The following is a 27,938-nucleotide window of genomic DNA, read 5'->3' as shown; positions in this document are numbered from 1 at the left end:
TAGATGAGAGGTGGTGTGTTAGGGTTAGTGCCAATAAGAACACGATGGATAACTTAAGAAAAAGGTTAATTAAGCAAGTAGATGGGAAGGTTAGGCGGTGTGTTAGGGTTACATGACCTGACCTAAGCACCCAACTGACCTTTTGCAGCCTATCGTATTTTTGTTCATATTGCTTGAAAAAAAATACAAATTGATTACAGGTTTTACCATATAACACGAAATAACTTCAGGAAAAGGTTAATTAAGCAAGTAGATGGGAAGGTTAGGCGGTGTGTTGGGGTTACATGACCTGACCTAAGCACCCAACTGACCTTTTGCAACCTATCGTATTTTTGTTCATATTTGAAGAAAAAAAAATACCAATTGATTTCAGGTTTTACAGTTTTACAGTTTTTTGGTCGGAAATTGGTAAATATAAGAGGCTGAGTACGACAATCTGGCAACGTTGCTACTGATGCGTTCACCCACTGATTACCGTACACTCTAACCCTGCAATGTGTGGGCGTTAACTGAATGTGTGGGTTTCATGCATCAAGCTCAAGCTCACGTCCTACACAATAAGTAACACAACATTCAAAGCTATAATTATAATTAGAGCCTCGTCGCCACCTTCAGCAACGTTGCCAGATTGTCGTACTCAGCCTCTTATATTTACAGACTTTTGACCCAAAAACTGTCTCGTGGACCCCAATAAGGAGATTCACTTCTAATTATCGTTAAAGTAGTTAATTCCTGATGTTTCTTGGCAATAGTTAGGCGCAGAAACCGGTAAATACTATGCTCTGAGTACGACAATCTGGCAACGGTGACCTTCAAAAACTGCTTAAGTATTTTATTTTTCTGCTTTTAGGGAAATCGCAAAAAACACTCATTTTCTAATCAAGCTTTACATATTGGCAGAAATACTAATGTTAAGGCAAATCTTAAACGCTCAAAACACCGTAAAAATATAGCTTACTCTGTATATAGTTTGTAAGGAGACTATATAATCTCCTTGGTAGCCTACTTATAATTTGTGTGTCATAGCGAATTTGATAACGAGAACGAGAACGAACCGGACGAGCGAGAGGCTTCGAAGCTCCGAGGCAGACTTGGCCACCGCACAACGTTGCCAGATTGTCGTACTCAGCCGTTTATATTTCCCGACTTCCTACCGCAAAACCGTCTTCTGGGTCCCAATAACGAAACTCATTTATAGTTATCGTTAAAAGAGTTAGATCCTGATGTTTCTTGGCAATAGTTAGGCGTCAGAAACCGGTTAATACGATGCTCTGAGTACGATAACCTGGCAGACGTGGCCACCGCTCAGATTCTACACTTGAGGACTCCAGTGCCCTTCCTGCATCCATGGGTTTGTTGTTGTGTTGAGTGTGGTGGTGTGTTGTTGTGTTGAGTGTAGTGGTGTGTTGCTGTGTTGAGTGTGGTGGTGTGTTGCTGTGTTGAGTGTAGTGGTGTGTTGCTGTGTTGAGCGTAGTGGTGTGTTAATTGCTGTGTTGAGTGTAGTGGTGTGTTAATTGCTGTGTTGAGTGTAGTGGTGTGTTGCTGTGTTGAGTGTAGTGGTGTGTTGCTGTGTTGAGTGTGGTGGTGTGTTGCTGTGTTGAGTGTGGTGGTGTGTTGCTGTGTTGAGTGTGGTGGTGTGTTGCTGTGTTGAGTGTGGTGGTGTGTTGCTGTGTTGAGTGTGGTGGTGTGTTAATTGCTGTGTTGAGTGTAGTGGTGTGTTGTTGTGTTGAGTGTAGTGGTGTGTTGCTGTGTTGAGTGTGGTGGTGTGTTGCTGTGTTGAGTGTAGTGCTGTGTTGCTGTGTTGAGTGTGGTGGTGTGTTAATTGCTGTGTTGAGTGTGGTGGTGTGTTAATTGTTGTGTTGAGTGTAGTGGTGTGTTGCTGTGTTGAGTGTGGTGGTGTGTTGCTGTGTTGAGTGTAGTGGTGTGTTGCTGTGTTGAGCGTAGTGGTGTGTTGTTGTGTTGAGTGTGGTGGTGTGTTGCTGTGTTGAGTGTGGTAGTGTGTTGCTGTGTTGAGTGTAGTGGTGTGTTGCTGTGTTGAGCGTAGTGGTGTGTTGTTGTGTTGAGTGTGGTGGTGTGTTGTTGTGTTGAGTGTGGTGGTGTGTTGCTGTGTTGAGTGTAGTGGTGTGTTGCTGTGTTGAGTGTGGTGGTGTGTTGCTGTGTTGAGTGTAGTGGTGTGTTGCTGTGTTGAGTGTGGTGGTGTGTTGCTGTGTTGAGTGTGGTGGTGTGTTGCTGTGTTGAGTGTGGTGGTGTGTTGCTGTGTTGAGTGTAGTGGTGTGTTGCTGTGTTGAGTGTAGTGGTGTGTTGCTGTGTTGAGTGTAGTGGTGTGTTGCTGTGTTGAGTGTGGTGGTGTGTTGCTGTGTTGAGTGTGGTGGTGTGTTGCTGTGTTGAGTGTAGTGGTGTGTTGCTGTGTTGAGTGTGGTGGTGTGTTGCTGTGTTGAGTGTGGTGGTGTGTTGCTGTGTTGGTGTAGTGGTGTGTTGCTGTGTTGAGGTGTGGTGGTGGTGTGTTGCTGTGTTGAGTGTGGTGGTGTGTTGCTGTGTTGAGTGTAGTGGTGTGTTGCTGTGTTGAGTGTGGTGGTGTGTTGCTGTGTTGAGTGTGGTGGTGTGTTGCTGTGTTGAGTGTAGTGGTGTGTTGTTGTGTTGAGTGTAGTGGTGTGTTGCTGTGTTGAGTGTGGTGGTGTGTTGTTGTGTTGAGTGTAGTGGTGTGTTGCTGTGTTGAGTGTGGTGGTGTGTTGTTGTGTTGAGTGTAGTGGTGTGTTGCTGTGTTGAGTGTGGTGGTGTGTTGCTGTGTTGAGTGTAGTGGTGTGTTGTTGTGTTGAGTGTGGTGGTGTGTTGTTGTGTTGAGTGTGGTGGTGTGTTGTTGTGTTGAGTGTGGTGGTGTGTTGTTGTGTTGAGTGTGGTGGTGTGTTGTTGTGTTGAGTGTAGTGGTGTGTTGCTGTGTTGAGTGTAGTGGTGTGTTGCTGTGTTGAGTGTAGTGGTGTGTTGCTGTGTTGAGTGTGGTGGTGTGTTGCTGTGTTGAGTGTGGTGGTGAATATTAAGGAAAAAATTATAATTGTAGCTAGCCTATTTCCATTAATTACGCTTCCCCTTTTTTTTCCTCCATTTGAACACACACACACACACACACACACAGGTAAATACACACACACATACACATAGGTAAACACACACACACACACACACATATAGGTAAACACACACACACACACACATAGGTAAATACACACACACACACACAGGTAAATACACACACACACACACACACACACATAGGTAAATACACGCACACACACACACACACACACACACACACATAGGTAAATACACGCACACACACACACACACACACATAAGTAAACACACACACACACACACATATAGGTAAACACACACACACACACACACACACAGATTAATGGAGACACTTGCTTTCAGGTCCAGTTGAAGAAGTATTCCTAATCTTTTCAACACTAATCATTTGTTTGCTCGGCTTCATGCTGTGTCGAGGATTCTGGGCCATCACCACCATCCCCAGGGACGTGAGGTTAGCATCGTGTGTGTGTGTGTGTGTGTGTCAACTGTTTCAAAGGGGACGGTCTATCATAATTCTTGTAGTGTTTTATAACCTGGGTCCACTACTTTCCAGGGGGGGGGGATTATATTCAAAGGGAGGAATTCTGGTTATGGAAGGACTCGTGGAGTGATTTGACTTCAGTAATCACTATATCAAAAGAGGTGTGTGTTTGGGGGCGCATTAAGTAATAATTGCCTTGCCCTTGGATCTGCTCTCTTCAGGGCTCGGTAAACAAGTAGGCCTATAGGTCATTAGCACTGATATGACACTACATCCTCGGCAGGACGTCTGAAATGCCTCTATTCGCTTCCCCTCAGGAGAACCCAATATGGATTCTTAGCCAACCTGACAGCATGACAGAGTAAAAACCCTTTTCTTGACCTCAGGCACTCCCCAATGCACTCCTTGCAGCCTGATCACATTTGAAGGTATCCCACAGTTCAACAGAGCCTTCAGGGGTGCCAAGCATGTTTAACTAATATGACTTACTGCATACTCATGAGCATCTATACCACTTCTTTCAAATTCTCAAGATAAAACAGAATGGCTACATCTGGAGTTTCTTCTTGAATTGGCATGAAATTTGACTGAAGTAACAACAAATCTTTAACCAGTTGCATACCCTATAGGATTCTCCACTCCAGGAAGACCTGCATTTTTTTTTAGGATACCCTGCATGAGAACTTACAGGGATGTGGTTAGTCGTCTTAGTCACCTTTACTGTACTTGTCCAGCAAAGCAGCTCTGGTATCTGACTCTAAAAACCTGCATTTCTCAGTCTTCTTTTTTTTATTTTATTTTTTTATTATAAAGAAAGAGCTGTTTGTGTTCCTATTACAAGAGCCTTGGGAATCGATAAATTATTCATACCCAGCCCATTCCATGCTAGCACTATAGTAGCATTGAGGTCGCCCGAGGCAATGAGTGTTTGAAAGTTTGATTGATTGATTGATTGATTGATAGTTTATTGTTGCAAGTAAAACAACAAAGGAGAAGTAGAGCACCACTTTTGTTTCCCACATCAGTTGGAGCATAGGCTACACTATAATAAGAGACAGAAAATCAAAGATGTGTAAGAATAAGGAATCCAAACATACTGGGACTACTGGTATAGGAGGAGTTCATGCAGTGTGGAATGTTGAGAAATGCCTCACAAACTAAAGTTCCTCTTCTAACAAACATACATTTCAAGTTTATTTTTGTTCTAGTTAGAAAGAGCATGCTGGAGGCCTTACATATTCTTTAAATCTTGTTTTCTGTTTTCCTGTACAGAATTAAGGACCTTAGTTTAATGATTAGAACTTAGGAACTTTTTCACATCTCAATTCTCTTTGGTAGCTACAACTACTTTTAGATTGCCATGGGATATGTATTTTAACTTGCTAAGTGTTCCGTTTAGGCTTACAGAAGAGTCATTTTTGTTCTTGTTTTTCTAGTGCTCTTCTGCGATTCTTATGGGCCCAACACAGGGTACGTCATGCCAAGAACACAAACTCCACAGTGTCTGCCCTGTTCCAAGATGTGGCACACCAGAACAGTAATAAGACAGCCTTCCTGGAAGATGGCAGGCATTGGTCCTTCCAGCAGGTGGGTGATGATTTACCAAGAGGGAACTTTTATAATAGATTAGTAACAATAATGTGTACATCTTTTGCATGTTGGCAAACTTCCAGTTATTCTTTAACCCGGTAGCAGCGACGGGCCAAATTTGTGTCATGATATAAACCCCCAAAAATCGATGATACATAAACTGATCACAAATGCTTTGATATATATTAATAAATGGTTTGTGTGAGGGGTGATTTTTTTCTCATTTTTCTCGCTTAGAGGGACCATTAATAAACATGATCCCCTCTGCTACCGGGTTAAATATAGTTTACCTCTATAATCACCCTTGCCTGACTTACAACTATTTAGTATCTTAAAGCTTATTTGCATTCAGGTTTAACAGATTATCAAATTTCCACCATCATTTGAAATCCTGTGTAACTCCTTTTTCATCTATGTGTTTCCATCCCAACAGGTTGAAGAGCTGAGCAATCAGATCGGCCACTGCTTCTCTGCTGACGGCTTCAGGCCTGGGAACGTAATTTGTGTGTTCATGGGCAACAGTGTAGAATACGTGTGTTCTTGGTTAGGACTCAGCAAAGTAATATATTCTCTTTATTTTTCATTTAATTTATATTACTGCTATTAGCTGTTTTTTGAATCCTCCAATACTTAATTTTCCTCACTGAGATAGTCATGAAATTAATCCCCTCCTGTGATGTTTATAACTTTTTATTGATTGATTGATTGATTGATAGTTAATTGTTGCAAGTAAACAACAAAGGAGAAGGGAGGAGCTGCCATCCCAACCCCATATTGATCTTTATATCTTTTTTTTTAATTCCTACTTAGGTGAACATGAATATATGAAAAATCAATCAAAATAATGACACTACATATATTTGGAAGCTGAAATTAAATAAGAAAGACACAAAACCTAGAAACTAAGGATACATAGACATCTGGCCTTTCTTGATCTTATTTGTCTTGTCCTTTGATCCTATTTCTGGGGGCGTAATTTGGAGTCTAATTTAAGGGTTTAGAAGTGTTCACTAAATGGAGGGTATCCTGTCTAATTATGTCTGTCAAAAATATACTCATGTGGGTTGACTTAGATCAACCCATCCACTGTGATTGGCATGGATTTGGCTTTCACTGGTAGCCTGGTAACATATATACTCCCAGGTCATTCGCTGCCCCTTTGCTGCATAGTGGAGTGTTTCCCATGTGGTATTGGTATGCTGGATATCCCCTCCCATGGTGCATGACTTAACATTTTTCTTCACTGAATTGTAGCAGCCACTTTTTGTTCCATTCCTGTAGCTTGGTGATGTCTTCTTGTAGGAAATACGCAGTCAAGGGGTTAAAATGGTCCACCTTGCAGATTGGCGTGATTCCTGCTCTGGTGAACCCACAGGTGAGGGATCTTTCTCTCCTTCACTGCATCCAAGTGGCATCATGCAAGGCTATTCTGTGTGGGCCAGACCAGCATAAAGGTTTGTGTGGATTTGTGTCTGTTCCTTGGTTTTCAATGTGTGAGTATTTAGCTTTTTGCTGTACTATATTTTTCAGTGGATGAGATGCTCCTTTAACCCGGTAGCAGCAACGGGCCAAATTTGTGCCATGATATAACCCCCCCAAAAAAATAGATGATACATAATCTGATCACAAATGCTTTGATATATATTATGAAATGGTTTGTGTGAGGGGTGATTTTTTCTCATTTTTCTCGCATAGAGGGACCATTAAGAAACATGATCCCCGCTGCTACCGGGTTAAAGATGTACCCCTATTTTCAAGGCAATCTGTTGGGGAAAAAATGTCCCACAGTTTTTATTTGCCAGTTAAGGGTATATCCAAACCCAAAAAATAAAGATATGGTTGTTGGGCAAATATTTATTCACAAGTAGATGAGTTTTTTGGTGACAGTGGTGGCAGCGTTGGGATCCTTTCCTGTGCTGAGTTTCTCCTTGTGTTGAGGCTTGAAAATCGATGGCTCACAGTATCTTAGAGGGTTCTGGTTTCACTACAAAAAGATGAGAATGAGTAACAAGAAAAATAGAACGCAAAGAAATTTATAACGGAGAAAATAATCTGTGTAGTGGCCTGAGAAGCTGATAAGGACTTTGAAGGCCCTGAGTCTCTTGGTTCCCTTCGTTTAATTTAATTTATTCCGTCATTTTTACTTACTCTTTAATTTGAATCTTTAGGGTTTAAATTCTAGGCTGGTGTTGGGGAAAATATATATCCCAGAGTAGATCAATCTCTCGTGTGCTTTAAGGAGTAACAGTTCCCCCATGACGCTCTAGACTTGATCGTTGTATCCGTTGTAAGGCTTTGATCGGCAGTTTGTGAATATAAGTTTTATCAACCATTCCTTTTTCTTTGTACTTTCATATGAATCTCAAGTATCATAAGCCCCTCCCAACATTGCCAGATTGTCATACTCAGACCATAGTATTTACCAGTTTCTGACGCCAAACTTTTGCCAAGAAACATCAGGAATTAACTATTTCAACGATAATTTAAAGTGAATCTCCTTATTGGGGTCCACGAGACAGTTTTTGGGTCGCAAGTCGGTAAATATAAGAGGCTGAGTACGACAATCTGGCAACTTTGGCACCTCCCATGCATATCTTCATACACTCAAGAGAAGATGGCGCCACTATAAACACTTGCCTGCACCATGACAGGCTGGGGCCAAACACCATTCAGGCCCCTCAAGCAAGCCTACTGGCGCTATATAGGCGTAGACGTAAAAAAAATAAAAATAAAAACATCATATCCCCCACACATGCAGCTCCCTACACTCGCATACAAGTTTGTGTATCCTTTTCTGATGTCTTTCTTTAGTTCTGAACAGCCTGACCGAGAGGACCTTCATTGCCCATCTCCCAGTCTATGTTTGGGACACCCATAGAAGGCACATGGAAGTCAAGGGTGCCATAGATCTGCAAGAGAGGCTCACTGCTGCTCCCTCACATGCACCCCCAAAGCCAGACAATGTTGGATACCGAAGTGACCTGCTCTACATTTACACTTCGGGCACTACTGGTATGCCCAAAGCTGCCCCAGTAACCAACTCAAGGTATTCCGAAAGTCTACAAAAAAAGCAACTTAGATGTAAGACCAGGGTGAAGGAATAAATGAAGGAGGTTAGATATGTCACTGGATGGAGAGGATAGGTGCTGCTAGGTTTACAGATGTAGTAGTGGCAGTAGTAGTAGTAGTAGTAGTAGTAGTCGTGTAGTGCGGCGACTATGCCTGATGAATGAGCCTCCCATAACCCAATTAGCCAGTGGGGTACCTCTTTGGCCGACTCGGTAGGGAATGGCTCTCTCGTCACGTTGGTCGTGGGTTCAATCCCAGGCAGCCAGCAAGTACCCTCTCCTGGTCTTGATTAATTTCTCGTGTGTTTCGATACACGCAGAGGTTGTGTTGGAGAATAGAAAAGAGAAAATGGAAACTCTCAGGGCATGACAGTAGTAGTAGTAGTAGTAGTTTTCTTACCACTTTTTCTCTATTTACTTCAGATACACAATTTACTCATCATCTTCCTTGCTTCACCTTCCGTTCTCCTGCCTTACTGATGGCTACACTTCTGGCTTTGCTTGCTTGCTTCCTTGGCCTTGTTCCTGCTCGCCTCGGCCTGGTCGCTCAATATCTTGGCTCGAGCACTGTTGGCCTTCTTCTGTAGATGTACTCCATCAAGACCCTCTTGTTCTTGAAGTAGCTAGTAGAAGTTGTAGTCATGGATGTGGTAGTAGTAATAGTAGTAGCACCAGCACCAATGGAAGTAGAAATGCTACTACTAATAATAATAGCATTGTCAGCTTGCATGATATTCATATATAATCTCTACGTATTCATTACTTCCCTTCAGGGCCATCTTCATGATAACAGGAACACACTACATGACAGGCATGTCAAAAAAGGATGTCCTCTACATCCCGCTGCCCCTGTCCCACACCACCGGCGGCCTCCTTGGTGTGGGCCAAACCTTACTCTTTGGCTGCACATCTGTCATAAGAAATAAATTTTCTGCTCAGAACTATTGGAGTGACGTGTGCCAGTACAATGCTACAGTGAGTGTGTTTCCCGAGTACTTACCAAGAATTTAAAACTTAACCTTTGTTGGTTGGAGTAGCTCACTTGAAAAGTCCAATATGCCCCCAGGTAATATGGAGCAATTATTATGCTAAATTTCATTATATTTTTGGGTACCACTGAGGCCATGCTATAGCATGTGCTCCCAACTTGACGACTGTTCTGCTTGCACCATCTGTTCAGTCCAAATAATACTCACCTACTTAAATTGTAGTGTACCTGCATGCCTTGGGGTAAAGGCATTAAAGTCAGGTTACTCTTGAATAAAAACTATATACACTAGTAATTAATATAAATTGATGAAAGCTGCTTTCAAATCTCACAGATCCTCTGGATTTATTGTCTAATAAAGGCACAGCTTGCACAGCTCATGTTGGATTTGTAATTCTTGTAGCTCACATTTGCAATGACTCCACATATGCTGTGCATTGTGTGCGATGCGCCATCATCTTCTTATGAAGTTTTAAAGGTCGATCATTGTAATGAGGACAAGGTCATATCTAAAAATATCTTTTACTTTTCCAAAAGAAGTAATTCTTATGAATCGTAACTTTTAGACCATGAATTTAGTTAAAACCCTCAAACTGCATATTGCTCAATAAGCATATTATTTTTCATTAAGTGATTGAGAAGGTTTTGATAATTTTTTTTTCCTTTAGGTTGGAATGTACATCGGAGAGTTGTGTAGTTACCTCCTGGCTGCCAAAGAGAGGCCAGAGGAGAGAAAGCACAAGGTGGGTCATCCTAGTTACTTTTCCCTTCTGCAGTGGAGCAAACTCAAGTTCCATGGGCAATATATACATACAGTGTAGTCAGAAAAAATCTCATATATACACGCACGTTTGTCCCAGATCCACATGATGACTGGCAACGGGATGCGGCAGGACATTTGGAGGGAGTTTGAGAAGCGGTTCAGAGTGGGCGCTATCCGGGAGTTTTATGGCTCAACGGAAGGCAACGCATCACTCGGTACGGAATTTTATATCATTATACTTTAGATGAGTAAAGAATAAACTTACAGAATGATGACATAAGTTGTGTAGGTGAATAGGTAAAAAATTAAACACTGATTATTTAACCACTGTATATCACTACCTGGACTACCAACCAATCATAGCTAATATTCTTTCAGTCACTAACAAACCACCACTAACCCTTCTCTTTACACTGAGGGCTCTTAACTCGATGATGGCAGTTATTACTCATTTTCAGTCAACCCACATGTCATTTTGATCCGACCACATTACTATAGTAGCTTATCTTACTCTTCTCCCTATTCCTGTGCCATCGTAACTTTCCACATCTTTCCTTTTCCTTAACGTTTAGCTCTTATCTGACCAGTGCCAGTGATGTCTGGCACATTTTACATTTTCTAATAACTCTCTCACACTGGGAAAAAAACTCTGGGGCGCTGTGGACTCCAAAAGTGTCATTATCTAGCACAGAACATACTCCCATCTTCATGCACACATTACTGCCTGTTTGTTCTCCCTACAGTGAACACGACAGGCAAAAGAGGTTCATTAGGTTTTGTCTCCCTCATCCTGCCCAAATACTACTCGGTGGCGCTGCTGTCCTGCGACCTTACAACAGGCAAATTGACTCGCTCAGAGAATGGCCTGTGTATCCAGTGTAAGCCAGGTACGTGTGTGTGTGTGTGTGTGCGTGGTATTTACCTTGTGTAGTGTACAGGATATATCAACTTTTATCCTTGCCTAATTTGTCTCTGCTCATGTGTGTGTATTTTCCTAGTTAAAGTATACAGGGCCTGAGACACACTGATGTGGTCTTGTCCCCATATCTGTTTGTCCAATGTTTCCTTAAATTGACACACATTCTTTGCCACCACCAATTTTTCTTCTAGTGCATTCCAAGTATTTCTGTTTCTATGGAGAAAACTGTATTTTTTGTTTCATTAAGACATGTTCCCTTTCCCAGTTTTTTCTTGTGACCTTGTAACTCTTGTCTTTGCTTCCCCTTTTCCATAATAGGTCTTTATTATGTGATTCTTTCAGATCATTCGTAAGTTTATAAACTGTAATCAGGTCTCCTCTCTTCTTTCTTCCAGTGTTGACAGTTGCACATCTTTTCATCTCTCCTCACAAGTTAGGTCATCCAGTTTTGGTATCACCTTTGTGACTATTCTTTGCATTCTTTCCAGTTTCTAGATATTCTTTTCTTATGAGGCATCCACACAAGTTCTACATATTTTTACACCATTGTTTGTCCGTCTGCAATTTCTTTATCGTATTCTTTATGAACGGTACTGTGGCCGCGTTAGCTTTTTGGACTCATTTTTGGGGCAGAATTAACTGGTCATGTTGGGTTTTCCCTAGTTGTGACATATCACTAATCCATCATGTGCAACTAACTCTATCCCAAAAATGGGTAAAAAAAAGCCACACTTAGAAAACTGGGTGATACTGACTAGATTGAAGTTCAGCAAGAAAGAAACTCATTAAGATGTGATGACATGGTAAAGATTCAAACACAGGATCTGGCAAGAAGTGGTCAGCCTGAAAACCATCTTAAAGCCATGTCACCATTTAAGACCTAACATATTGATCATCAGTAACTGTTGTTGCCACTGTAAACATCACCACTTTTAACCATTACTTTTTCCCAGGTGAGACAGGTCAACTGGTTGGTCTGATCGCCAAGGATGACCCGGCCAGAGAGTTCCGGGGCTATGTGAGCCAAGGTGCCACCAGGGAAACACTTGTGAGGGATGTGCTGAGGAAAGGAGATTCTGCTTTTCTGACTGGTAGGGGCTTCAATTATCCTGTGATAGGCTGACATACACCTTTCTCAGACCATGATTTCTAAAGTAATTGATGCTGAACCAAGTCATGCCTAAGGTTGTGTAATACCACCATCACTGCCCACAGGAGACTTGCTGATGATGGACCGCCAGGGCTACTTATATTTCCGAGACCGTCTGGGTGACACATTCCGCTGGAAGGGAGAAAATGTGTCCACTATGGAGGTGGAAGCGGCTATCAAAATGGCTCTTGGGAACACTGTTGATGTGGTGGTGTATGGAGTGGAGGTAATGCTACATGTGCGTGTGTTATTTGTTTCTTGACAGGCCTAGGGCACACATGAATATCCCATCTAGTTTACCATGCATTATTTAATAGCCCTTTGTAGCTTCCTCCCTGTTTTATATTATACTATTTGGTTTAAACTTCCACACATTAATTTGCATGAATTTCATAACTCATGTGCTACCATACTATTTTCCAGCATCAAATGAAAAGCTGTTATTTGTACTAGTAAAAGTCAATTTTCTCCTACTTATCCACTGAATGCCCACTAACAGTTATGGATTAACCCAGTAGCAGCAGGGATCATGTTTCTTAATGGTCCCTCCAAGCGAGAAAAATGAGAAAAATCACCCCTCACACAAACCATTTCATAATATATATCAAATCATTTGTGATCAGATTATGTATCATCTATTTTGGGGGTTTTGTATCATGGCACAAATTTGGCCTGTCACTGCTACCAGGTTAATCTTCCTTTTCCAGGTGTTGCACTTTCCTGATTCGTGTAAGCTGCTCCAGATCCTCACTAAATCTCCTGATATTTAACTTTATGGTTTAGGTGAAGGGACATGATGGGAAGGCAGGAATGGCAACTCTTTTGGCCCAAAACAATACCCTGGACCTTGATGCCCTCGCCCAGCACTTGGTGGCTGCCCTGCCTCCCTATGCTGTACCTCGCTTCATCCGCATCACCACTGAACTTGAGCTCACAGGTTTGATAAATCATTTTACTTCCAGGTGAAGCAACTTTTTTTTTCGTGAGTACAGTTTTTATCATCTCATTCATCTCTCTCTCTAGCCATAAAACATTTCTGCTTAACTCTGGATAGAAGCTGGGGTGGGAACAAGTACATACTCGTTTCCTATATACTGCAATGATAGGAGGACAAAGATACACAAATCTCCCCAATATGAAAGAACAACAAGAAAAAGATCTAAATTACCATAAATGTATTAATAAGAGTATCCTCTTTTGTAAATTTATATTGGGTAAAAATTTCCCCCTTCCCCAAAACTACTTTCATTCTCTTTCAGACACCCTAAAACTGAAAAAGTACCAGTTACAGCAGGAAGGATTCAACCCCAAGAGTATAGACGATGACATGTATTTCCTCAACCAAGCAGACGGTCAGTACGTTCCTCTCACCAAATTTCTCTATCAACGCATCTTGGCTGGCGAGGAGAAGCTCTAAACTATTGGCATGAAGGAGAGGTGAGTCACTAGTCTAATAGTTTAAATGACTATATAGCCATTATTATGATGGAATTTTCCTAAATTAAATATTTGTGCATTAGTTTTCAGGAACCAATTCCTTGATTTTTTAACCCAAAGAATAGCTCAGGCATGAAAGAAATTTTCCTTTGTGCAATCTAGGAAACCGGATCCAAATAGAAACTTCATTGGTTATGTTCACCTTCTAGTATGTGTCATTCCTGTTAATTGTCATACAAGGGAAAAAGTTGATTTTGAAATGATGCAGCCTGGACTGACACCAAATTCCTGGCTATAAACAAAATTTTCATTCAATTTGCAATGTCCAACTAGATTTCAAGACCTGCCGTATGTCCTAGATTTTGGTCTTGGCCCTAAAGGTCAGCTTTACTTGACATCCGAGACAGAGGTCCAGTTTATATAGGGTTTACTGTTGCCAAAATAATGTTTTCATCAAACTTTGTACAAACAATAGTTCATGCAGATATGTAGCTTACTTCTCTTTTCTTTTTTTTTCAATATGAATACTTTTTAGAATATGAATTGGTGAGCACTATAATCATTACATGTTTCACAATCAGGATATCAGCTGCACGTATACCAGTCCAGGCATCCAAGGCCCTCAAGTGTAATGGGATCAAGCTCAAATTTTTGGACTTGAATGAGGGAAAAATTACTTTTGGTTCCCAGCCCCAAAATCCATTTTTATTTTGAAAAGCTGCCTGCACCTCCCCACACAAGTAATTAGTTTTATTATTCAGTTGAGTAATTTTTTTATCAGGAGTGTTGCTGATGGATCATGGAAAATGAGCATCTTGATTGATGGCTGCTTATGTTTCCTTATTATTTGAATATATTTTAAAATGCACTCCTTTTTGTAATTTTTAGTGATGTGGCTTACTATGTTATTATTTAGACAATAGTAATGACTAAACTTTTAAATAAGATTCCACTATAACAAAATCACCTCAATAACTTACTGATGCATCACCCACTTCAGCTTGGTGTTTGTCAAGAAATAACTTAAACATATGTTCAGTATTGCATAAAAGGGCCTAAAGAACAATATTGGCTTACACATTTATTTTCATAGAATTATAAAAATTAGATGCATTTTCGTTCAATGCATCCATTCAACACATCCCCACTGGTCACTTGTTACAGGCAAACTGTAACAATTAAGAGGCACAAAAAAATCCTGAATAAAATGGAGTGTCAACCAGCTGCACATCATTGTTTGTATACTGGCCAGGCAAAAAAATAGCAAATACTATAACTTACATGTGTGGTCTATTCTGCAATTTCTGCCCAATCTAAATATACAAAAATCAATGATTAAACTTCTCTATACAGGAAGTTGCATCATGCTGTGCAGCTTGTCAACACTCTTTCATCCCAGGACCTTTAAATGCCAGGAAATTGTAATCACTCAAGCAAGTTTTTTTCAACACTGCCTCCAGTAACAGGCAAGAAAAAAAAAATGTTGCTTTTTGACTGGATAAAAGTAAACAGCATTTCACTTTTCTGTGAGTGAAAAGACTCACCTCTGTGATTACAGCTCCTAATGTCTTACTGAAGTTCCTGGAACTGCTTCTCTAAAGAGTGGATGGCTCATTGCCTACACACCACAAACATGATGCTGGAATATTCTTTTACTGTACATCTTTATTATATTCTGTGAAATTTCATATAAAATCTAGTAAAATTATGGTGATAGCTTAATTGCACATAATACAGAGCATAGAGAGTAAATGTATTGTATCAGTTCAACCAGTCAATGAACCATCCAAGCTCTTGTTTAGGATGACATTTCTTAGCCTTTGTTCTTCTTGGGTGGCCGGTACACTCCCACCACCACGGCATGGTCTCGCTCATATGGTTCTAATGTCAGCTGTTCCTGAGGCTTGAGTTGGTCTCCCTGTAGCTTTTTAATCTCCCCAGCAAAGACAGCCTCAGCTGGGGCAGTGGAGTCAATGCAGTTTGCCTTGATGGAGATAATATAGTGACCCCCAACCTTGAGAAAGTGTTGTGCATTGAGTGACACAATGCGCGCCTGGTCAGGCTGAGCCACATCAGCAAAAATGGTGTCCACCATTCCACACACCATGCGGTACTTGTGAGGGTGGCGAGCATCCTCTACAATGGGCACAACGTTGGTCCGCTTCTTTGCCATGTTCACCAAGTCACGGCCAGAACGCAAGGAGAATTCCACTGCATACACCACTCCTTCCTGTGAAATCAGGCACCTCTTACTAATTTTTGAATGGCTAACATCTTTAAAATTATTTCAGTCCAGTATTTTCACTAAATGTGAATTCAATATATACAAACTTATAATGTTGCTTACCATCCCTAACAAATTAATCATTTGCACAAATATAATGACACTACTTTGGTGAGTAGTAATATTATTCTGCCATGAGATGCTAGGTACAGTTGCAAATTACCATCAGATATGTAAGTTGATGAAATACAACTGTCTATACTTGTTACATGTGAGTTAGGGGACATGGACTATTCCAAGTAGAGAATTTGTGAATGTTTGGCATGATTCCCCTAGAATGTTTCGACCTGCAAAAAACACAAAGTAATTTTACACAAACTGGCTAATGCAGCATGTGCTTTTTATTACCTGAAAGCAGTGTAAACTATCTGAAGTAGCATTATTCATCAGCCAGTTATACTATAAACTGTATTGTAATTAAGATAAACCTCTTACAAATACTTGGTCATTAAAATCTCACTTTACTGTTGGGTACTCTCCACAAAAATGTCCACCATTTTCTTTTCAACTTCAGGTGCTTAACCCTTTCACGCACCAAAAGTTTTTTGTAGTTATGATCCATTTTTTTTTTATCCATTTCATATTTTCTTACCTAATTTTCAAAAGAAAGAAGCATTCATAAGTAAATAATTGCATGGTAAGCAATGATATGCTTATTGCTTAACCACTTGAATTAAAAAAGAAATGGCAGAGACTTTGAGGTGAGTACCTAACAGTAAAGTGAACTTTAAAGTAATGACTACAAGAAGTTTATGTAAATCACAGTGCAGCTTATAGTATGTTTGACTGATGAATGATGCTTTTCATATTATATGCTGCTTTCAGGTAAAAGAAATGCTTTATTAGGTACAGTTTTGCACCTGTGTAAACTTGCCAGTCACAACTTTTTTTAGGGGGTACACCAAACATTGGCAGGGGTCCGTGTCCCCTAACTCCTGTGAATATGGGGGGACAGGTGTTTATGTCAAGAGTAAAATAAAATAAAAAGTCCTGTAGTGAAACCAGATTGGCAACATAGTTTTTACATTGGCTTCCACGGGTCCTTTCCTCCTGGCCACTCTGCCACACAGTCCCAACACCTATCTCTTCCTCTCGTATGTCAGCTGTAGGTAACACTGAGAGGAAAAGATAGGTGTCAGGACTGTGTGGCGGGGAGGAAAGGACCCACAGGGAGACAAACGCAAAAATGATCTCTCAATCTGGTTTTGCTGTAGCACTTTTAATTCTTACCAGTTTCACATACGGTACACAATATAGTATCACTTGACTGCTTTGAGTGATTCATGATGGCACTGCTGCCCCTCAAATCATGTCCTAACACTTTCATATATAAGGAGCAGTTGGATTGTTGGTTTATCTTTTCCTGGATGGTTATTTTCCATGATGCATGCACTATCTACTAAAAAAAAACCAGTACAATAAGCATGATGACTGAAGTAGGGAGAGGATAACGAACACAGTGGTGAATACAAGACTGGTCTGTACGAGCAGCCTGATACATTAGTGTTCTCAGTCTCATGTTTGTCTGTGTGTTGTTCTCTCTGCCAGCCTCAAACAATGATTATTATGCCATTCTTTGAAAAAACAACAGCAAGCAAAAGACAGTGTGAACCTGCCTGCTCTTTTAAACATTAGACTTGCAACCCATGCAGCTTGTGGTAGAATAACAGTACTCCAAACATCTAGGTAGTGTCACGTTATTTGTTTATACTGTGGAAAATATATTGTATGGAAGATTTAAAGGTAAAGTTGAAGCCATATCCTAAGCTCGGTGCTCATCTCCACTTCATTCGCCCTTGAACTTCTGGTAATAAAAACCTATTACCACAGTTACCCTCCCCAGGTACGTATCTATCAACCAGTTTAAAAGGGATGTTGAATGGTTGGGTGGGCTGAGCACTGACCATCATGGGCTTATGGATTCTTTATCATTAGGCACACTAATCACTACACTGAGGCACTTGTATGAAAGAGAAAGCAGTGAAGCTAAAAATTTAACCCGGTAGCAGTGGGGATCATGTTTCTTAATGGTTCAAATTAGTAAAAATCATCACTCACACAAACCATTTCATAATACATATCAAAGCATTTGTGATCAGTTTATGCATCCTCTATTTTTGGGGGGTTATATCATGGCACAAATTTGGCCCGTTGCTGCTACCGGGTTAAGTCATACGGTCTTATCAGGAGAATTATGAAAGGTAGATGTTTGAGCAAGGAGTTAAAACAAAACTGAATAGTAACTTACAGGACCAACAATGTCAGACACATGTGATACAGTTGTGCCATTTGCTGCACCAAGGTATAACACTTTGCAGCCAGGGGGCATGTAGATGTTACCCACACCGCCCACGATTGCTGCTGCCAACTTGGACCGGAAGGGATTCCACACACGGTACTCAATTTTTTCAGTTCCTTCCTGTGAACAACAAAAAAATATTAGATATATCTGCAATTTCAACTTTCAATCTTGAGCTCCACACAAAAAAGTGAGTACTCCAAAGATGACTCAGATCATTAGAGCTGTGGATCAGGGAAGTACCACTTGATTACCTTAATTAAGGCTTTAGACAAATCCTGCCTAAATGCATGGCTGATTTTATGTAAATGCAAGGCAATGTGTTAATGTGAGGAGAGTCTGGGCAACCCTTTCTTTTTCTGGTCTGTCTAAAGAACACTTTTGAATAAATGTGATGTGTTATTTCAATCCTCTTATTTAAATTTAGATTATACATGTACATTTAATATAAATTGACCAATGTTAATCAAGATAACCCCTTACATATAAATAAACTGTCATGATTAACTTGGTAAATAATCCTGAGTGACAGTACTAAGGTCCTATCTGGTTAACTACTCAAAGTAAAAATAATCAGAATTTCCCTGGAGTGGACTTCCTATCAATACACTGGCTGACAGGAGTTTGTCAGGAATGATGGAAATTATCAGAACAATAAAGATGGCAGCAAGTGAAAGGGGAAAGTGCTTTTAAAACCTAATGAGGTAGAGTACAGACGAGGATTTATTAAAGAACATGAAGAAAAAAGTTCTGAAAGTTGTGGCAGTGCTAGAATCTGAATAGCCATGAAAGGGAAGTACAGAAGACAGAATGACTGAGTAATAATGTGATTCAAAGGCAGAACCTGTGCTTTCTTTCCTTCTCTGAAAAATTATGCAGCACAATTCAGTAAGTTATAAAAATCATGCCTTACCCCCTTGGGCACTACTCTATCAGCGAGTAACAATGACTCCAGAAGCACCCCTCACTCTCACCTCAACACTCATCCTCTTCTCGCCGTAGACACTTTCCCCCACAACCATGTTCCTCGTGGCCAGGACGTCCTCCTTCCCACGGGCGATGAACACACCCTCGTGGCGGTGAGGCTCAATCATCACCTTGTTGCCACCTCTGAAGCCTCCTGAAGGACAGTATTCTAAAGTTAGTACCAATAATGATGGATAAAAATAATCCACTCACAAACTACTCGTACTCATCACTCCCAGAAATAATATCTGTATCTGGCCTTACCTCTGCCTCCACGGCCTCGGTCTCCTCCCCGGCCACGCCCTCTGGGGCCTCCTCGGTCACCGCCCCCTCGTCCTCGGCCACCAGGTGTGAAGCCTCCGCGGCCTCTGGGGGAGAAGCCTCGGTCTCCTCCACCACCCCCACGACCACCCCATCCTCCTCCTCCTCCTCTGCCACCACGGTCTCCCCCTCGCCCACCACGGAAACCTCCGCCCCTTGGTGAGAAGTCTGCAGGAAAAGAAAATCAGTTAGTTTTCATGAGAAAATACACAAACACCAATTTAGATTATCACAAACTGCTGTTTTTAACCCGGTAGCAGCGGGGATCATGTTTCTTAATGGACCCTTTAAGCGAGAAAAATGAGAAATAAATCATCACTCACACAAACCATTTCATAATATATATCAAAGCATTTGTGATCAGTTTATGTATCATCTACTTTGGGGGATTTAAATCATGGCACAAATTTGGCCCGTCGCTGCTACCGGGTTAAAAATAAAGTACCAGCACTTCAAATAACCACACAAGCCAGCAGTGAGGTGAGCTAAGGACCAAGACAAGCTTCACACACCAGTTCCTCTCATTGCTAGGCTGTCCACTTTAGATCAGATCAGAAGTGGTCCCGGGATACGACTTTGCAACGGCTATCGGATTTTTTTTTCGCTCAATGTTCTCGTGCTGTAACTTTATTTTCTTCTTCAGTTTTCACTTGACATCTAGTTTTTTTTTTTTTTCACTGGTTTTGCACTTATGTTTTAGCCTTCTGAACTTGCTGTCTTTCCTTTCAGAGTTTTTTCAAGTAACTTTTTATTTCTTCTATATTCTCACTTTCTTTACTGCTATTTTTGAGTAGTAATATATCAGCTAGGTGTTCATCTGTCTTCCTTGTATGGCTGTTAATGTGTGTTCCTTTCTAAATGCTGAGTATTGTTTGCAGTGCAGCAGGAAATGTTTTAAGTCTTCTACTTCAGAGTCACACATGTCACATTTGGTGTCTTCATTTCTCTTCCTCCAGTTAAGGTCCAGTGTGTTTAGTCTGGCATTAATCATTAGCTGTGATTCTAATTTATTATCAAACCATTTGATTTCTTGTATCTCACTCTTAAATTTGCAAAATAGGTTTAGTGTTGTCTTTTCATGTATGTGTTGTAGCCAATTTGTAGTGTCCCATTGATTTACTGTCTCTGATTTTAGCTGTGCTCATTGTTTCAATTTTGCTGAGGTTTATGTTTAGTTTGTGCATGTATAGTTTTATCTGTTTCACTAGTTGTAGATTTTTGTTGTTATGGAAGGCATCTAAGAATATTTCTCTAACTAACTTGTTCATAAAGAAAGACATGATTTCCTAAATAAATCATTCCATTTGCAAGGTGGCTTACCCGTGTGTCCAAATGATGGGAAACTACTGATATATGCTAGACACTACCAGAAACATAATGTGGCTAGAGGAAATTTCAAATCCGTAGAAAGCGCTAAAGTGACAAACGTGTATCTACGTGACTGACCGCAGATGGTAAACACAGGCCTCACCTATATATACATAGTTGACCTTTTACAGGTTAATGGTATGTTGATGCATTCCCTGTGAATCTGTGGTTAAAGTTATGCTGATAATCCAGGGAAAGAATGTCTGGTAATTAGCAGGCTTTCTTAATTTACTTTAGCACTTGAGGTGGTTACTTTATTTGGAAAAAAAATTCCCATGACAATCTTTGATTTCCCTCCATCCACCAGAAATTAGGAAATAAGGGTAATTATTGAGAATCACTATGCGCCTTCAAAATACGATATTACGCCTCCATATTACATTTAAGGGACGAAATACATGCCCCTTAACTATGATATGAAGGCGGAAAAACTTAAAAGTAAACAAAAAGTGGTAAAGGTAGTGAAAAAGACATTTTATACATACGTGCGGTGTTTTGATGGCAGCCATTGGAAAGTGAGCAGTGTTGCCAACGATCTGGTTAGTGATGGTACGTTTAGTTAGCCATTAGCCTACGCATGTGAAACCAGGTCCACCACGCGTGGTTATTTATTATTATTATTTTTTAGAACATGCATCTTTACCCAAAGTCTTTTGTGAAGGTTTGGGCCGGGTATAGTATTAGGTAAAGGTGCGTGTTCTAAAAAAAAAAAAAAAAAAATAACCATGCATGGTGGACCTGATCTCACATGCGTGGGCTAATGGTTAACTAAGTGTACCATCGCTAACTGGATCGTTGGCAACACTGCTCACTTCCCAATGGCCGCCATCAAAACACATCGCTTGTATGTATAATATTCTTTTTCGCTAACTTTACCACTTTTTCTTTACTTTTAAGTTTTTCCGCCTTCATGTTATGGTTAAGGGACATGTATTTCGTCCCTTAACTATAATACGGAGGTGTAATATCGTATTTTGGAGGCACGTAGTGATTTTCAATAATTAAGAACCTGAGCCCTAACATAATCATGAGGAAAGTGGGCTGCTGTTGCTCCACCTCAACTGCCATGTTGAAACCAGAACATAGTGAAGCATATCAAGTATTCCTCCTATCACCCCAGGACTGGGCCATTGCAACATTTAGACTACCATAGTTTTCCTTCCAAGGTTTTCCCAGGCACTAAATTATCAATCATCTCACGAGGAAGGATATACAGCTCAATGGGCTGCTAGCCGATTGCCCAGGCGGGGAGGTCATTCATAGGGGTATCAGGTGAAATCGGCGCACGGACGAACTCATCGCACTCGGAGCACGAACTCGTCGCAGTCGGCGGACGAACTCGGTGCAAAAACTTTGGACTCCCATATCTCAAAAAAGCACTGGTTCAATCTTACTCAGATTCATTTAATGTAGCATAAGTAAACGAAGTAAGAGGTGCCTGGTCCACCGAGGTGTTGCCCACGACGCCAGTGTGTGAGGATACCCACTGAAGGAGAGCCCGCCTGCCCCCAGACACCTACCACGTGAACGTGAAAAACACAAGAGAACCCGACGAATTTCTTTTGTTGCCTCTGGAAATATTGGCTGCAAGAGGCGAAAGCGTCTGGGATTACGGGCCCAGGCTTTCACATTTCCCCGTAAGTAAATAAGTAGGATAAGTAAGAAGCTTGACCTCACGCCGCCACCACCACCACCACCACCTGCCTGTATCCACCACACCAACCTCTCAACACTACATTCCCCGCGTCTATTACTGCACCGCCGCCCGCTCACCTGGCCTACCCATGTCACGGAGTGTAAGGGAAGGAGAGTCAGTCAATCAGGCGCCTCGCAGGAAGAAAAATGAGAGGAGGTCCAGCCAGTCCGCCGCCACACACCGCCGCCACGTGCTGCTGCCCTGTAAACACATGCACCGCCACCCCTGCCAGATTATCGTACTCAGAGCCTCATATTTACCGGTTTCTGAGCCATAGTTATAACCCCAAAACACCAATAATTAACCATTTTAACGATAACTATATATGAATGCAGTTATTGAGGTCGATGAGGCAGTTTTTGGGTTGGAAATCGGCAAACATAGGAAGCTGAGTACAACAATCTGGCAACATTGTTCGCCGCTACCCTTGCCAGATTATCGTACTCAGAGCCTCATATTTACCGGTTTCTGAGCCATAGTTATTACCAAAAAACACCAATAATTAATCATTTTAACGATAACTATATGTGAAGGCAGTTATTAAGGTCGAGGAGGCAATTTTTGAGTCGGAAATTGGCAAACTTAGGAAGCTGAGTACGACAATCTAACAACGTTGCTCGGAGTCAATGCTACTCGTGTTATGCTTCCTACCTTATCTATGTGTTTCCAGACAGTACAGAAATATGCATAAAAATACTAGGTCATCAAAAGAGCAAAAGCCGTCCTATAAGTGGGTTAATTTGCTAAAATAATGTGGATCTGGTAAATAAGTCCCGATCCTGGTCTTGGTGATCTCTTCTCTTTGGTGTTTGTTTATTTCATTTTCTTTCCTCTTCTTTTTCTTATACTTCCTTCCTTCTTTTCCTCTTTTTATTTATCTCTATGGTCTTCCTATTGCTCCTGATGATGATGATGCTGATGGTGATCCTTCTCCTCCTCCAAGCCCACACTTCATTTTCTACCCACAAAATTAACCTATATTTCTATGCCTCTGTTTCTACTCTTTTGGCTCCCCCTCCAGATGGCAGTCAAGCTTGTTCACTAACGAAAAAGTAGTAATTACAAATATTCCGTTTGCATAAAGGCGCACTTGGTAAACAGAGACATTCTGAAGATTATGCAGTTAGAATTGAATTGAGTCGAAATATCTATTGTTGTAATTTTATATATTTTTCCTTTTTTATTAGTGATTGATTGATTGATAGTTTATTGTTGCAGGTAAACAACAAGGGAGTTTCTACAATGACAACTACACTCCTCAGATCCACGAAAATGAATAACTAAATGAGAACGTTAAATTTCGAAATAAACTTGTCCTTCCAGCTATAGGCTATATCAGTGACATCTCAAGTATAGGGCTCATTGGCTAAATAAAACTTTTGAGGTAGGTTAGGTAGAGTGAATTCTTGCCCCCATACTAACTCAGATGTAGACTCCATAATTAGAGTTGCATGGATACAACATAGATAAGATTTAAAGAAAGTGACCGAGACATTGACAGGTATATGTACCATCCTATATATAGTTGAAAATACGGAGAAGCGAGTGACAGCTGAGAAACCTCCTGTCTGCATGCATGGCTTCAGTGCCGTCATCAAGCTCGCTCGGGGTAGAAGCCTGCTAGTCTCATAATCCCAGAATTTTGTGACAAGATATTCATTGATAAACAGTGAGTCAACATTGCCTTATAAGGGGAATATATCCACCTATATTCAGTTACTTTTCTCAAATAATTAAAATAATGTTCAACAATAAGAAAAATATAAAGTTAGTCTACCTTGCTGATCAAAGTTAAACATAGTGGGCTTAGATTTTTTCTTGGTAGACAGGTTCCTTGGGCTGCTGTACCTCACCTTAATTTATGATCTGCTTTGACAAACTAAATATAAAGGGTCGTATTATAAGACATTTCCTTGTCCAACAACACATATTTGACAAGGCTTTCGTAGGTGTTGTGGGCATTTCCAGGAGTAGTTTTTGACCCTGGTGGTAGTGTGACCCTACTTTCTGTACCATGAACCTGAAGAAACACTCATAAGAATCTGACTGACCCCTTCTTTGACCTCTAGAAATTGGTGACGTGAGAAGCGAATTTGTCTTGTAATACCGACCAAAGTGTCATGCATGGCTTAATATTTCAACAAGAATATCTATCAATTAATATTAGTAGTGAGGTAGGGTACCTATATATACATTCATAAATTAACAAATTCAGTAGTGATGGCACATGTTCTGAGGCAAGTTAAGGTAAAGTTAATTAAGGTAATATACTATCGTTGCGCGTGCGTCGGGGCTCATCTCCGTTACCTGTGCCACTGAGCCAGTCGTGGCGCTGGCGGGTGACATCCAGGCTACCACAGTTTACCTTCTCCATGTTTCTTCAGGTAGGCTACCCAATTATCGACCATCCCAAAAGGATGAACAGCTGACAGAGCTGCACGCCGACAGCACGGGCAGGGAATTCGAACCTGGGCCCGCGGACTCGTAGCTAGGCACGCAAAACACTGCACTGTGGCTGGACTGATATAAAAAAAATACATGAAAAAGTAATATGTCAGGTTAAAGGATATTTTTTAGGGAACTTCGTTCAACCTTTTTTTCATAGCAGAAGAGGTTGTCAAAAGCAAAAAGGCAAGCGAAAAAAGTGCCGCGGCTGATAAGGCTCGCCATGCAGCGGGTGCCAGAGCCGGGCACTCGGCAGGTAGCGTGTCAGTCGAGACTGTGCCTTGTGGTGCGCGGCAGCTCGCGCTCCCCCTCCTCGCCATCACCATCCCCGGCAAAAGCCTGCTGCCCGTGCTGGCCATCATTAGTAGTGCGACTCTCCAACAAACATCACGGTGCTATTGACAGGTAAGACGACAACTCTTTGATTTTAAACTTCACCGGACTTACTCAGCCCGATCCAGCAAACACGAGTTTCGGCTCCTCGGCGATGCTCTGGGCTTTGCAACTTGCTGGGACAAAGTTCCTCCGTGTTCAAATATCAGGCAGCGGGATTTGTGAAGGCAGCTAGCGAGTCATCTGAACGGCAGTGTTGCTTGCTGAACTACACTTGATCTGGCCCACACGTCCTTCCATACGGAGTGCACAGATCGAGGAGACTGTAGAGTTTATCATACAACGAAGTTATTGTTGCCTCGGACGACTGTATGGTAGGTATTCGTTATACTGCCTGGGCGTTCAGCATAGGAAAGGGTGTCCTTGGCGGAAAGAAACGTGAGTTATATTTGCAGAATTTTGCAGTGAATGAAAGTTTGGTTGCATCGACATTTGCCATTGCTTAAGCAACTCTATAACATTAATTATCTCATGCGGTAACGAAATCTTATGAGAAAAAGCTGCCGTACATAGTAACCCAGGTACTTGTGTAACGGTACAAGTTTGTCACATAATATAACGATGTAGATAATCTGGCACAGCGGCTTGACCTGAAGGTAATGCTGGGCACAACAGGACCACTGTGTCGGGTGTAGTGGACGCCCAAGTGACTGCCCGACACGCTAACAGCATCATGATGAACTTTGCAAGCGGGAGCTATATAATAGATGTTTCAGTCCTGTTCAGAGGACTTCCGTGTGGCTTAAGATGAAGTGAAGAGTTCCTTGTTGCAAAGGTATACAACATCGGATAAAGGCGTCCTTCAACGATAAAGAAAACTGCATCCTGTTCTGAAAGTGTGAGGTGATGTACTACTACTACTGCTACTGCTGCTGCTACTACTACTACTACTAATAATAATAATAATAATAATAATAATAATAATAATAATAATAATAATAAAAACAGAAACAAAAATAACAGCAATAATAAGCATGATAATAATAAGAAAAATAATAATAACAATAACAAAAATAATGATGATGATAATAATAATAATAATAATAATAATAATAATAATAATAATTATAATAATAATAATAGTAATAGTAACAATAATAATAATAATAATAATAATAATAATAATAATAACAAAGATGATAATAATAATAATAATAATAATAATAATAATAATAATAATAATAATAATAATAATAACAATAATAATCCCTTGTTGTTTACCTGCAACAATAAACTATCAATCAATCAATCATAATAATAATAATAATAATAATAACAATAATAATAATAATAATAATAATAATAATAATAATAATAATAATAATAATAATAACAATAATAACAATAATAATAATAATAATAATAATAATAATAATAATAATAATAATAATAATAATAATAATAATAATAATAATAACAATAATAATAATAATAACAATAATAATAATAATAATAATAATAATAAAAATAATAATAATAATAATAATTCTACTATCATAACTATTATCATACCTGCTGCTGCTGCCATTATTATCACAACTGTCACTTCAAGTTTCATGACAGGTGGGGGAAGGCAAACAAATTACTTTATATTATCAGTTCACCGTTAAACCTCACTTCTTACAATTTGAGAACAGATTAACCTGAAATTTGCTTGTTGAAGGAGGAGGAGGAGGAGGAGGAGGAGGAGGAAGAGTTATAAGAAAACTAACAATAAGAAAATTAAAAAAATAAAGCAGGAAAGAAGGGAAAAACTAGAACGATTAAAACAGCCACAAGAAAACCAAACGAAGATAGGGGAAGAAGTAAGGAGGGACAAAAAAAAAGAGGAGGAAGGAGAGGAAGTATAGGGGTTAATGGAAGAAGAAGAAGGTGGAGGTGAAGGAGGTGGAGGAGGAAAAAAGAAATAAAGAGAACAATGACAACAACCACAACAACAACTATGACAACAACGATACTATACCAGACGATGATGCCCCCGATAAGAGAGCCAATAATCAGAGGCTATGTGTGATATCTAATCGCTAAACACAGGTATAAATGTATGTGTATTATGGCAACCTCGCTACCTGAACTCCCTGATTCTCGCTGTGGCTAGACGGTACGGCGAGGAGGAAGTTGAAACTGGGGAGAGGTGACGAGTGGAGAGTAGCCTTCGAAGACATACAGGTGAAGAGAAAGGCTCGGATTCTTGACTTCGTGAGTATGTAAGAGCGATGAGAGCATGGATGGAGTCGTGAGGGCGTAGTGTGAAGCAGAAGCATGGAGAATTGGAGATAGAGCAGGATAGGTCACCAGAAGAGAGTAGCCTTAGAAGAAATACTTATAGAAGAAGAGGAAAGCCCGGATTCTTGACTTCGTGAGTATATAAGAGCCTGGATTGAGTTATGAGGGCGTAGTGTGAAGCAGAAGCATGGAGGTAAAGCAGGATAGGTCACCGGAAGATAGTAGTCTTCAAAGAAATACTTACAGGAGAAGACAAAGGCCCAGATTCTTGACTTCGTGAGTATATAAGAGCCTGAATGGAGTTGTGAGGGCGTAGTGTGAAGCAGAAGCAGGGAGGTAAAGCAGGATAGGTCACCAGAGGAGGAGATTATAGAGAAATGCCTACAGAAGAGAAAGGTCCGAATTCTCAACCTCGTGGGTGAATGAAGGCTCGGTTTTGTAGTTGGGAAAGAAC

General features: G+C 40.6%; 3 protein-coding genes across 9 annotated transcripts in view; 2 read left to right on the top strand and 1 right to left on the bottom strand.

Annotated features, from left to right (window-relative positions):
• The first annotated feature begins 1,130 nt into the window (after window positions 1-1,130).
• LOC126988027 (long-chain fatty acid transport protein 4-like) lies at window positions 1,131-14,433 on the top strand. 3 transcript variants are annotated; one of them, XM_050845766.1, is made up of 15 exons: window positions 1,131-1,351; window positions 3,433-3,541; window positions 5,008-5,158; window positions 5,595-5,720; window positions 6,504-6,615; window positions 7,973-8,207; window positions 9,003-9,204; window positions 9,886-9,960; window positions 10,078-10,195; window positions 10,724-10,867; window positions 11,853-11,990; window positions 12,115-12,275; window positions 12,833-12,986; window positions 13,309-13,486; window positions 14,068-14,433. In XM_050845766.1, exons 1-14 carry the CDS (start codon window positions 1,348-1,350, stop codon window positions 13,464-13,466), a joined length of 1,887 nt encoding a protein of 628 aa, XP_050701723.1. In that variant the 5' UTR covers window positions 1,131-1,347; the 3' UTR covers window positions 13,467-13,486; window positions 14,068-14,433. The 3 variants fall into 3 exon arrangements, with proteins under 3 accessions (XP_050701723.1, XP_050701722.1, XP_050701724.1); XM_050845765.1 differs by having other exon boundaries at window positions 13,309-14,433; XM_050845767.1 differs by lacking the exons at window positions 1,131-1,351; window positions 3,433-3,541 and adding an exon at window positions 3,911-3,999 and having other exon boundaries at window positions 13,309-14,433.
• Window positions 14,434-14,554: 121 nt separating this feature from the next.
• LOC126988028 (rRNA 2'-O-methyltransferase fibrillarin-like) lies at window positions 14,555-22,656 on the bottom strand. Of its 2 annotated transcripts, none has more exons than XM_050845768.1 (5): window positions 22,498-22,656; window positions 19,300-19,524; window positions 19,044-19,189; window positions 18,019-18,189; window positions 14,555-15,716 (listed from the first exon to the last, which is right to left on the bottom strand). In XM_050845768.1, exons 1-5 carry the CDS (start codon window positions 22,508-22,510, stop codon window positions 15,300-15,302), a joined length of 972 nt encoding a protein of 323 aa, XP_050701725.1. In that variant the 5' UTR covers window positions 22,511-22,656; the 3' UTR covers window positions 14,555-15,299. The 2 variants fall into 2 exon arrangements, with proteins under 2 accessions (XP_050701725.1, XP_050701726.1); XM_050845769.1 differs by having other exon boundaries at window positions 22,507-22,640.
• A 2,456-nt stretch (window positions 22,657-25,112) lies between these two features.
• Window positions 25,113-27,938, top strand: part of LOC126988025 (uncharacterized) — a 31,329-nt gene continuing 28,503 nt past the window's right edge. For 2 of the 4 annotated variants that reach the window (XM_050845764.1, XM_050845760.1), the window contains exon 1: window positions 25,113-25,270. The gene's annotated coding sequence lies outside the window, so the exon portion shown is untranslated. Of the gene's footprint in view, window positions 25,271-27,289; window positions 27,458-27,938 lie in introns of those variants that run through there. The other 2 variants (XM_050845763.1, XM_050845761.1) reach the window with 2 other exon arrangements.

The sequence above is a fragment of the Eriocheir sinensis genome, chromosome 67, assembly GCF_024679095.1.
Source record: "Eriocheir sinensis breed Jianghai 21 chromosome 67, ASM2467909v1, whole genome shotgun sequence".
Classification (NCBI taxonomy): domain Eukaryota; kingdom Metazoa; phylum Arthropoda; class Malacostraca; order Decapoda; family Varunidae; genus Eriocheir; species Eriocheir sinensis.
The sequence above is the reverse complement of the archived record's forward strand: the minus strand, read 5'-3'. Positions and strand labels throughout refer to the sequence as shown.